General features: G+C 43.3%; 1 protein-coding gene across 2 annotated transcripts in view; it reads right to left on the reverse strand.

Annotated features, from left to right (window-relative positions):
- Positions 1 to 1,705: 1,705 nt before the first annotated feature.
- The window catches only part of LOC106585191 (ephrin-A5b), a 117,305-nt gene continuing 106,802 nt past the window's right edge, over positions 1,706 to 12,208 (reverse strand). Inside the window, exons 3-5 of one of the 2 annotated variants that reach the window (XM_014171126.3) lie at positions 9,212 to 9,277; positions 8,750 to 8,830; positions 1,706 to 6,423 (exon numbers count right to left, since the gene is read on the reverse strand). In XM_014171126.3, coding sequence (XP_014026601.1) covers positions 6,296 to 6,423; positions 8,750 to 8,830; positions 9,212 to 9,277 — 275 coding nt within the window. In that variant the 3' untranslated portion in view covers positions 1,706 to 6,295. The remainder of the gene's footprint in view (positions 6,424 to 8,749; positions 8,831 to 9,211; positions 9,278 to 12,208) is intronic. The other variant, XM_014171127.3, reaches the window with a different exon arrangement.

Below are 12,208 nucleotides of genomic sequence, written 5' to 3' on the forward strand. Positions count from 1 at the left end.
TCTGATTGTGCCTACATTTATAGACCGGTGTTGACGATTAAAAGGCGCATTGTGATTTAGATTGTGATCAGATCTTCTAAATGTAAACAGACAAGATCAGGTCAAGATCAGGATATGATCAGGACGCATGTTAACTGAAGGTTTAAACAGGGCTTCTGTCTCTCTCTCTCTCTCTCTCTCTCTCCTTCCCTCTCTCTATTTGCCCCTCTCGTTGATGAACAGAGTCAGTGATTTGTCACACTGAGAATCCCAATCCCAACCTTGAATTCACTGTAAGCTACTTTACCCAATATTACTCACTGTGGGATGAAAAATATGATAATTGAAAACCCACCCAGAAAAAACCCACACCTAAATAGCCTGATGTGTCCTGCAGTTACAGTATTTTATATTCAAACAATAGATTGTTTTAATGAAGAGCTATTCCTATATTTCCCTCTGCATAAACCTCCATACATTAATGCTTGTCACAGCGTCAGATCATGTTCAGAAGCTAATATTACACTAGGTACAGTTCTAGACATAAAGCTCTCATTACACCAGACGTAATCATCAGACACAGTGAAATGTCTGATCTTTACCCAGGCCTACCTGTACATCTCTGTAGTCCAATGTGTCTTACTTGATACATGGTAATACACAGTTGAGCCTGTTGAAAAAGAGGAATTTAACCCTGCTAGAACCCTCTCACACAGCAGACCCAGAGGACTCTACGACTCTAGCCCAATGATACCATAAACTTCTGTTTTCCCTTATAGTCCCAATCACTTACCATCTCCCACTGAAACCCAACTGTTTACATTGCAGATAAAGAATAAGGCTCATAGACTGGACAAGTGAAATTGCACTAAGCACCAAAGTATTGTTGGGTTCTTAACTTCCAATTGGGTTTTCCGTGGGTATTTTACCCTGAAGCCTGGAATGATCTGGACGTGAGTATAATTCCTAGAGATAATGGAGGGTAAATCTAACCAGCGCTGATTGGGTCCTGATGGGGTCCAGCAGAAGGTTATTAGGAGGGCTCATTAGTGTACGACTGAAATGAAAGCAGGTCTTAGGTCTGATTCTGGCACTGACTGACTGGCATTTGTCTTCCAACCGGAGTCTTGCATAGTCTAGTTTCAAAAGAGGGCTTTTTCATTTGGCATAGAGGGAGAGAGGCTTACGGTCAGCCTTATGGTCAGACAGTTAATTAGCATATATGTGAAGACGGGGGATACCAAGTGAGTGTGTGAATGGGGTGGGTATTGGCAGGTTGAAAGAGAGTGTGTGTGTGTGTGTGTGTGTGTGTGTGTGTGTGTGTGTGTGTGTGTGTGTGTGTGTGTGTGTGTGTGTGTGTGTGTGTGTGTGTGTGTGTGTGTGTGTGTGTGTGTGTGTGTGTCCAAAATGGTTTTAATTGTTTAAACTTGGCATATAGGGAAGGAGAGATAATGAGCAATAATTGTCTTTAATTGGCAGAGAAATATGATGATTCTAAATGTGTTTATGAGGTAGTTATTGAGGAGATCCTTGCCAGGTAAAGCTTGACTCAATCTTCTCTCCAATTAGTCACAATTCTATGTACAATACATCTGTCATGCGGAGTTAATGGCGCGCTTCCGTCTACAATCCAACCTACCGTGATCCTATATAATGAGTCCTGGATAACATGCACACCCCTTATATCAACAAACCAATGGAAAAACAAGAACAGCTACGCAGAACATCAAAGCAATGTATTTCCATTTTATTAATATTATTCATAGTTGCTCAGACACGTGTATATACAAATACAGACCTTTTTGATAATTTTTTGTCAGTTTTTCGTTCTTGTTTATATACTGGAAACAAAGCAGGTCGGTCGATACTTCTGCCCCCCAAAGAGGATCAGAGGAGAGGGGGAGAGCAGGGGGTGAGGAGGAGAGGGGGAGAGCAGGGGGTGGGGTGGTTACAAGCACAAGAGGAGTACGCTCAATGGGATTTGATGCACACACAAATGAGTGGTTCTCACCACATGGGGAACGAGAGTAGGTGGAAATGTGCCCTACAGTCTGATCTAAGATCAGTCTAGCCAGTGTTTTAGCATTTCCCCCTAATGGTTTAGGTTGAGCTAGGGAGAGGGTAAGCTGATCCTAGATCTGTGCCAACGGACAACTTCTACCCAGACCAAGTAGTGACTTAGCTAACATATGTAGTCTGGCTGCTAGGCTATGGTGAGGCGGGTGGGGGTTCAAATTCCAAAACAGGGAGAGAGTAAAGGCCCCTGGGTAACCTTTGTGCCGCCAACACCCACTCCATGGTTGGGGAGGATGGCAGGGGGTGTTGAACACAGATGGCTCTGGCCTAAGGCATGGGAAAACCTATTTGTTGCCAAAGAGAGTTTCCGCGTCTCCCATTCAATGCGGCAATAGTAAATGAGACACAAACCCCCACGCACGCTGGAGTACTCGCTCATGCACATTCTGGTGTAAGATGCATTACGAATACACATGCACACAAACTAGTTTGCACAGACAAACCTCTTCCTCACACAATGACAGAGACTCTCTCTCCCACACATACTGTACACAAACACACTCACACATTAAACAGGGCATGAATAGTCCCAATGGACAGACTACAGCTACTTGGTAGAACAGTATAAAGTTACCAGAGGATTAATTCTCAAAGTTAAGGGGAAGAAAACAACAATTATCTTGACTACTAATGAGCGTCCCCCTCTGTAACTCCACCCCGCTCTGTAACGCCACAACAAGCCTGCATTATGTACTGTACACGTCATCTGTTTCTGTAGCCACACAGCTCATCAGCCAGATGACCTCATTTTAATGGGATGCAAAACACACAACATGACAGTGGGGAATAAAAAGGGAGAATCCTACATTTAACAAAGTTCTAAAGAAAAACAAAAGAGAAAAAAAAAACATGTCATCTTTTTTTTTTTTTTTTATACATGTTTCGTTTAACAAGTCCATGCGCATGCCACATATGAAACTGGCAAGATCCTTCCATTTAAAAACCAACCAAAAGTCCAGCCATGGCAAAACTCTGGGTTGGCCAACATGCTATCAAACGTTGAAGGCGAAAAAGCACAAACACTGTTAATCTTGTCCACGTCTGTTCTGTTCTCTCTGTCTGTTCTGTATGGATCCTTGTGACGAAGTGGTGACGGTGGCTGTTGATTGATTGGTTGAAACATAGCTATGTAGCAGGTGAGGCCCCCATTGGCTTTAAGTCCAACCAGCTGTACACAGGTACGCACAGGTGCAAAGGTACACACAAGTACTCATGCACAAGTACACACAAGTAAGCACAGATGTGCACAGCTTGTAATTTCTAGGCATTGAAGATCACAGTTCACAATGCACTTTTCATGTGTATACTCCCAAATATCCAGAGATTCTACTGTGTTCATTGTTTTGTTTTTTAGAAAAGACATACGAATCAAATTAATACTTTAATATCAAACACTATTTACATCAAGAGTTTTTGCTAACAATAATCATCATCATAACAATAATAATAGTTTTAACAATGAAGTGTCTATTTTTTTTTATTTTGTCCTCCAGAAAGGTACAAAAACAGTAACTAATCTAACACTACTTGTTATATGGTTGACTACCTCAGGATACACGGTATCCAGTTAACAAGTTGATCCTCATTTCCCAAGTTAACGTGTGTACAGAATAAACCATGGTAATAATAGTAGCATTAATGATAAAGAGTAGTACGGGTAATTATAATAGAATACAATTAAAGCTGCTCTTCCCAAAAAAAAGTGTAGGCTATAACGTTGTTGATGAAAGGCGGCCATCTTGGATTGAACATGGCGCCCATCCCCTGTGGTGTTCTGGTGAAAATTAGTACCTCATTAAATGGCGTCATCTCCTGTTACTCCCCAAAGATGAGCTGCTATTCTACTGTAATAGCATTGTTACCATAGTATGAAAACAAATACGGCCGAAAGCACACACAACCCTTCAGGAGAAGAATATAGAAGGCAGCCGAGAAAAATCAATAACAGAATAAATCAAAACAAATCATAACATGCCTTGGGGAGAACGGTAGTACATTAAGCATATGTGTATATGCCATCTTATCTAGTGTTTTTAAAAAGGTTGTATTGGGTGGTTTTTGTTAGGCACTCCAGTCATTTATGCAACTTGTTTTCCTCCTTCACATCTCTTTCTTTCTCTCTCCTTCTCTCCTTATTTCTCTCTCCCCCATCTCCTTCACTCACCAGCCCTCTCTAACTGCAAGGTCACTGACGCTTTAAAAAAACCCAGGGTGAAACGTACACCCCCCCCCCCCCGGAGACCCCCCAGGCCTTCCACCATCTATTTTTAATACCAGAAATAACTCCCTTTACTCCACAACATGGGGTCCGCATGCCTGTCATTTTGAACCTCATTAAAGAGTCACTTAAGCCCGTAACAGTAGGAGCGGTAACTAGGCACGCATCTCTCTCTCTCTCTCTCTCTCTGTCTCGCTCTCTGTCTCTCTCCGTCCTCTGAAAGGAAACCTGTATCAACAGACCTCATTCATGTATCTGTAACAGTGTTTCCATTTGAAATCTCTCCAGCTATGTTAATCTACCATCTGAGCCTGTGTGAGTCTAATGAAGTCGAATGTCATTATAAAACGGTGCAACGTAGAAATGCAGGCTAAACAAAACGTGGCCTAAACTGCTCTGCATTCCAACTCGATGTTAAAGGATATTTTCTCTATTAACATACTCATTGCGAGTTGATTAAATTGAATTATGCGGTTGTAAAATGAATGTGGTCTGGTCAGTGGAGAACAGGCCGCCTGCTATAATGGACTGTAGCTACAGCGTCTGAGCGCTATTTGACTAATGGCTGCTGAATCTGTGGTTAGAGTTGAAGTTGTGGTTATGCATGAGTGGTAAAGACTTGTGGAAAAATACAGGAGAGCAACACTGTTGATCCCTCCTTAATGGGTATACTGAATAGCTATGCTGAGAGACAATTCCACGTGTGAAGTTTTGCAGCATATCTTAAGTGAACTAATGATAAGCAATTGTCGGAAAAATATGTAGCTGCGTGGTAGGGGAGTGATATTTTGAAAAGGGCGAGAGAGGCAGCTTTCTTAGCTGTTGATACAGACCCTAGAGCTAGAGTCGCATTCTTCTCTCCACCATTAACACAACCTTTCAACAACACAACATCTCTCCACACTCTGATACATACATACATGTCTTTGTTTTAACCATAGATGACATTCAGAACATCAGCAAGAGAAGGCATAGTATGTAAGGAACAACTCTCAAATGGTTTTTATAACAAACTGAATCTAAACTGCAATCAGTGAGGGTTCAAGCTTGAAGTTAAGAGTCTTGTAATTATTGACAATGCATCATCTGGCACAAAGGAGCAACTACAGATGAAGTCAATGAATGAAACACAAAATGACCTGCATGTCTGCCACTCTTAAATTGAGTAATCGTTCAAATAATTTATATTTTATTCTAGCAACGGTGCACAAAGTGTTGAACGAAAGTGTTTGATTTGTCTTTTATTTGTGTGCCAAGGCAACATTTTCTTGACTGCACCAGGCCATTCTCTACACACACAAGGACGGTAAATGACAGCGAACCTTCATCAAAGAGGCCAAGGGACTCGACAATAGTTCAACCAACTCAGCTCACTCATTCCCATACCCTCCTACTAAACATGTTCTACGCTTGTATCTCAACTGATACCCATGACCCTCCTCTATCTCTAAAACCCAACAAAAAAAACACCTATCTACATCCACCTGGTCCAGAGAGAGGTGAATCTGTAAAGACTAGGAGATGTGAGTACTACCCATATCTGATCTCTTGTTCTCTGTCTACATATGAGCTAAAACCACCATTACATACTGTGTATTACTGCTTTACAACCTACCAAAAGAGCTACTGCTAAACTGTCAGTGTAAAAGTGTGTGTGTGTAGGTGTGTGTACCTATATGTGTGTGTGTGTGTGTATGTGAGCGGTACAATGGATCAGCATGACGTAAAGTGATGTCAGAAGTCATAGGAAAACAAGAATCACTAAGTGTCAAAAACAGGGATTTGGCATCTTAGTTGACAGTTTTAAGAGGGAAACAGTCTCTCCCGCTTCCAACATCAACTTTTACAAACTCACTGAAGGAGAAAGACCACTTAAATATCTGGAAGAAAATAGAGTGTTTCTTATGAAGCCCACTCTCAATACCCCAAACCCCCCCAATTCTCCCACCCCAGCCCCAGCTTCAGCATTGGGCAGATTCAGGCCGCACAGGGTATAATTCCCGTCCAGGACAGGGGGAGGCGCTATAAGGTGAAGAGTGTTGCTAGGCAGATTAGCAGTGCAGCCAGAAGTGGTCTGGCTATCCGCGAGTGTGACGCTGCATTTGTGCCGTCACTCCTGGAAGGTTCGGCCGACTCGTGACTCGTATCATCTAAGGGAACAAGAGAAGATTGTGAAATGAGCAGAGTTTATCAACACATACACAATGCACAAACATGGCAATGTATGGTGGCTTGTTTTTCTCTATTTTATTTGGAATGCCTATATCTTACAACTAAGAACAAAATGATGGCTGAAATAACACCAGTACACAATGTGCTGCTGCTACTGCTGCTGTTACAAATCAGCCAGCCAGCAAGCCGGCCGCCCACTCTGCTTGGTGAGTCCCATCCTCTAAAGCTCAATGGCATGGTTAAGAGTCTCCCCAGGCTGACTGGCAGTGTTATCAATTTGCAGCCATGGGCCTGTCTAACGGCACACTGAGGGAGCAAGCTGGGCCAATGCAGAGCCACACAGAGCACAGGACTTGCCCCCGCACACACTCACAGGTGGGTAACACAAACAGACAGATAAGACAGAGCGAAAGGGGTAAGGGGGGTGGGGCTGAGAGAGATAAAGGGAGAGAGGCAGAGATACATAGGTTGGGGATGGCATTAAGGCAGGCAGGAAGATGGAGGCAGTCTAGGTCTCTGACCTTAATAAATCTAAACGCCCGACTCCCCAAGCTTGTGTGCGTGCACGTGTGAGCGTGAGAGAGAGAGAGAGAGAGAGAGAGAGAGTGTATGTGTGTGCTTGTGTGCTGTGTGTGTGTGTGTGTGTGTGTGTGTGTGTGTGTGTGTGTGTGTGTGTGTGTGTGTGTGTGTGTGTGTGTGTGTGTGTGTGTGTGTGTGTGTGTGTGTGTTTGTGTGTGTGTCAGACGAGGTGACAGCTAGTGATAAACCCTGATCACCAGGGTACGGTGAACGGCTTCCATGAATAAATATAGAAAATGTAATATTCTCCAACTCCCAGACGTAAATATACATTTCAGAAAACTGTAATTGCTTAATGCGATGACAAATGTGATTCATAAAACGCATTTTGACAGAGGTTTATTTATTCGCAGAGTCAGTGTGTATATGTTGTGTCTCCTTGGGGTAATCCAGAGCAGGAATTAGAGAGCAATGTGTGTGTGAGTGAGTGAGTGAGTGAGTGAGTGAGTGAGTGAGTGAGTGAGTGAGTGAGTGAGTGAGTGAGTGAGTGAGTGAGTGAGTGAGTGAGTGAGTGAGTGAGTGAGTGAGTGAGTGAGTGAGTGAGTGAGTGAGTGAGTGAGTGAGTGAGTGAGTGAGTGAGTGAGTGAGTGAGTGAGTGAGTGAGTGAGTGAGTGAAAATGCAGCTAGCTGACAGAGGGTTAGAGTATGAGCTTGCATTCAGTCATAATAAAGCCTTGGGTTCTTAGAAGAGTAGAATAGAGTCAATTGAAATGAAGACGGGAGGTAGAAAAGGCCATGGAATCAATAGTCAGGATTTCAATAGACTTCAGCATTAATGGACTCTATTGTGAAAATATTTATTTTTCAATATTGCACATCATGTTCCTCAGATTGAACATATGTGAAACACAGCTCACAGTTCAATTAAAGCAAACTGGAGGAATACATTGAATCGAGGATATATAGCAGCCCCAGAAATTCTTTGGCTGCAGGCCACCCAATTCTGTTCTTTTTTTCACCATTTTGTCTTTTGAACAATCAGATCACTCCTGAAAAAGATCTGTTGTGAAAAGATCTGATGTGATACCAATTAGTGGAAAAAAGGTAAGATTGGGCTGCCTGTCTAAACGCAGCCTCTGTGTTCGGACACAAGTAGCCTATGTTATATGCTGACATGAGACATGAGGAGTTTTACCAGGGACAAATGGGGTATATGTCGTATGACACATGCAAACATAGACCATATCACCAGCAAAATACAACTGGCAACAGCTAGCAGCAACACAACAACGCAGTAGCATGAACATTTTAACATGACATCCATGCTGGGAGAGCATACAGATGTAGGATCTTAATTTGATCCCTTTTTTGTTGCCGAGAATTTTCCTGCACAGCAGGAAATACAAACGTGTAGTGTATTTCAGTTTTAAAAAGGCTTCTAAAGTTTATAATTTCCACTTTGAAATTTCAGACTTGATTTGCCATGATGAAAAATGTATTAACCCTGACAAAAACATTTTCTGTTGCTGCGGGATTATTTTCCAGCTGTAGCATACTGGCTCAAATGAAGAGCCTACATCTGTAGATGGATCAATCAGCGCAGAAAAAGAGAGAAAGAGAGGAAGGGATAGTGTGTGTGTGTGTGTGTGTGTGTGTGTGTGTGTGTGTGTGTGTGTGTGTGTGTGTGTGTGTGTGTGTGTGTGTGTGTGTGTGTGTGTGCGTGCGTGCGTGCGTGCGTGCAAGGGGGACAGACAGAAGTACATGAATGCAGAAAGCCATACTAACCTCGGGGTTCTAATGAATTGTCTACTTTGTCGTTAACGTCAAAAACACGGTCATGTACGCCTATAGTTTTCACGCAGTTGTCTAGAGATAGAAATAGAGATAATAGATGTCATTAGAGATAATAAGCCAAATAGGTTAGTGACACCCCCCCCCCCCCCCCCCCAAACTACCCATCCTTAAAACAAAGATCCCCAAGCCCCAAGCTCATGACAGCATTCACAAGACGTGTGCAATTCATTTCATTCAAATCGTTCATTCTTTCACTTGTCTTTGGACAGAAACAATGGTAGCCACTGCCATAGGTTAACAATATAGGAGCTGTCATGAGATATGAAACTGACATGTTCAACAGAGAGCAAGGAGTCATTCAGAAGGCGTTCAAGTATTGAGAGCAGGGAAAATACATCACGAGTGTTAAACAGGCTCCATGTCAATGTTTCTGTTGCAGCTGGAGAGACTTACTTGACGGTCGGACGAAAACTTTGAGTTTCAGGCATGTTCTTCTTCCATTCTCGGCGATAGTGGAGGCTGGAAAACAAGGACACAAGAACACGGATAAAGACAATGCTACTACAGTACATCTTAAAACATTTTCAAACACAATTGTCCTCTTTTCAAAGGACTGCAACATACTGTTCAACACAATATTTTCTGCACCAACAGAGAGCAGAGTTCAATTTCATCTTGCCTTTGTAATATGACTCTGAGCAAGTGTCCGGATAGTTCATTGTGCTCATGCTGGCTGCTAAGTGGATTTGGTAGGTGTTGTCACGGGGCTATTGGACTGGTGGTCGGAAAGATTTTTCAGACAGTCTAGGTCACTCCAGAGATTGTGTGTTTGTGTGTGTTTTTGTTTGACTATCATTGTGGGTACCAGAAGTCCTCACAAGGATAGTGAATAAGGACAAGTGGGGACATTTTGACTGTCCCCACGAGGAAAAAAGCTATTTTAGGCTTAGGGGTTAGGTTTAGCGTTACAATTAGGGTTACGGTTAGAATTGAGGTCAGGGTTAGGGGTTACGGTTAGGTTTAGGGTTAGGAGATAGGGTTAGGTACAGTTTTAGGGTTATGTGTTTGGGGTTAAGTTTAGGCTTAGCGTTAAGTTTAGGGTTATGGTTAAAGGTTAAGGTTGGGGTTAGATTTAGGGTTAGGGAAAAAAGGATTTTGGATGGGAATCAATTCTTTGGTCCCCACAAGGATAGCAATACAAAACTGTGTGTGTGCATGTGTGTGCGTGTGTATTAGGCTACTGCGGGCAGGATTGCTTTATAAAATAGCCAGTGTGTGTGTCGCTGGTTGGCCATCAACACTAACGGCTTGGTAGCTGAGCAGGTGATGTCTCCTGTAAGAGGGTAAAACAGGGGTTGTGTGGACTGTGTGTGTGACAATCACATCCATCCCTGCCACAGAAAATAGTTAAAAATACATTGCGTGTTCTTCATGTCTTAACACCCATGTTGAAAAGAGAACATCTGTACATTGCGCCTCCTATTTTATTACCTTCTTCTACAGAAGAAGACAATCAAATATACTTCTCCTAAGTCTTCATGCCCAGTTCCTTCCACAACAGCCTCCTCTGTGACTTCCAGTAACGGCTTCTCTGGGCACCATTTTGTGTCATCTGAGCATCATTCCCCAGCAGATGAGATGAAGTCAAGCGTATCCCTGGCCCGCCATTTGGGATTCGGGGTCTGTCATCGCCTCCTCACTGATCCTTACCCTGATCTATCACTCTCTTTCTTTCTATTTATATATCTATCCCGTCCTCTCTAGATGAGGCTCTCTCCTCTCTGCTGTTTTCCTCTTTGAACACACACATGTATACACATTCCCTGGATCTGTCTCATCTACGGTTTATCTAATCATTGAACAAGTCACAGAGCAGAGCAGGCTATTGTCTCTCTGCCGTGTGCTTTACATTGGAACAGGCCTCTTCACACAGCGCTCTGGGCAGCGCTCTGGGCAGCGCTCTGGGCAGCACTCTGAGCAGCGCTCTGGGCAGCGCTCTGAGCATTTATTCCCTTTTACAAAGACAACAACAGAATGTGGGGCATTAGGAAAAAGCAGTCTCCCAAGTCCTCTTATCGTTCTAGCACATAAAAGAGACAGTCTAATAGCAACGGAAAAGAGATGGAGATCTATTCCTCTAGGGCACAGCTATATTTCATTCTCTTTTTCCATTTCCCTTCTTCTCCGTCTTAGGTTTTGATGTTCTCAGCTCATCAGACGTGCTGTATACGCACTGGCAAAACCATCTCCCTAACTTCCTCCTCTCTTTCGCATTCTCTCTTGTAGTGTGTGACACCGTTGGCTCATCAGCTGAATGTAAACGTGTGTGGGAGGAGAGCGGAGCTCCAAATGGTGTCTTGCTCACATCAGTTCACACAGAGCCGACGAAGGAGGGATGAAGGAGGGATGAAGGAGAGATGAGAGAAAATAAAAAAGCAGTGTCTTAACACGGTGAGCATGGCAGAGTGACACATTAATGAACGTTGGCTACCCTCCCTCGCCTTTTCCGGTTGCTCACTCACCCTTTTTCACTCCCATTCTCACACACACACACACACACACACACACACACACACACACACACACACACACACACACACACACACACACACACACACACACACACACACACACACACACACACACACACACACACACACACACACACACACAAACACACACACACACACACACACACACACACACACACACACACACACACACACACACACACACACACACACACACACACACACACACACACACAGGGCCCTGCTGAAATCCAAAATGTCTTATCTTCATCTTCATCTGTGTGGGTGGAGTTGAGTCAGGGCTATCCACACCAACCACTTAACTCATATGACAGATCAAACGTGATGAGCTTGATGAAAGTGGCAGAATACACTCCATGTGGGAGCCTCTCTTTGCCATCTGTAAGCTATTTGCCACCCACACAAACAGAAAATAATTAAGTGCATGGAAGACAAAATATGCAGTACTATCTGTCCCAATACTGGGGATTACTGGCAATTTACCTCTTTATCTCTCTAACCACTGATATGAAAGGATAGAGTTACATAATACTTCTTAATCTATCAAGCCCTTTCATAACTGTGAAAATTATAGAAAGCGGACAAGGAAAGGAAACTTCTTTGCCGTGGTTTAGTGTTAAATATGCATTCGTTGGAAAGGTTTTCATCGTTCGTAAACTACGAAGGGAAGATTTAGCTGCACTGCATTCCTTCCTTGTAGCAGCTATACATTCTTTGGGCTTGATGAGGACCCCTCCGCCCTCAGAGCCCGCGCCGTCCACGCCAGAGCCTGTTTATTTTGGATTACCATGCAGGGGCTGGGGCAGCTTATTGTTCTTGTCAGGCACTAACATCAACACCTGCTATTCTGGTTCCCATCAAGCCCAAGCCCCAGCCATCCATCCATCCATCCATCCAT

This window comes from Salmo salar, chromosome 24 (genome assembly GCF_965601325.2).
Source record: "Salmo salar chromosome 24, fSalSal1, whole genome shotgun sequence".
Lineage (NCBI taxonomy): Eukaryota > Metazoa > Chordata > Actinopteri > Salmoniformes > Salmonidae > Salmo > Salmo salar.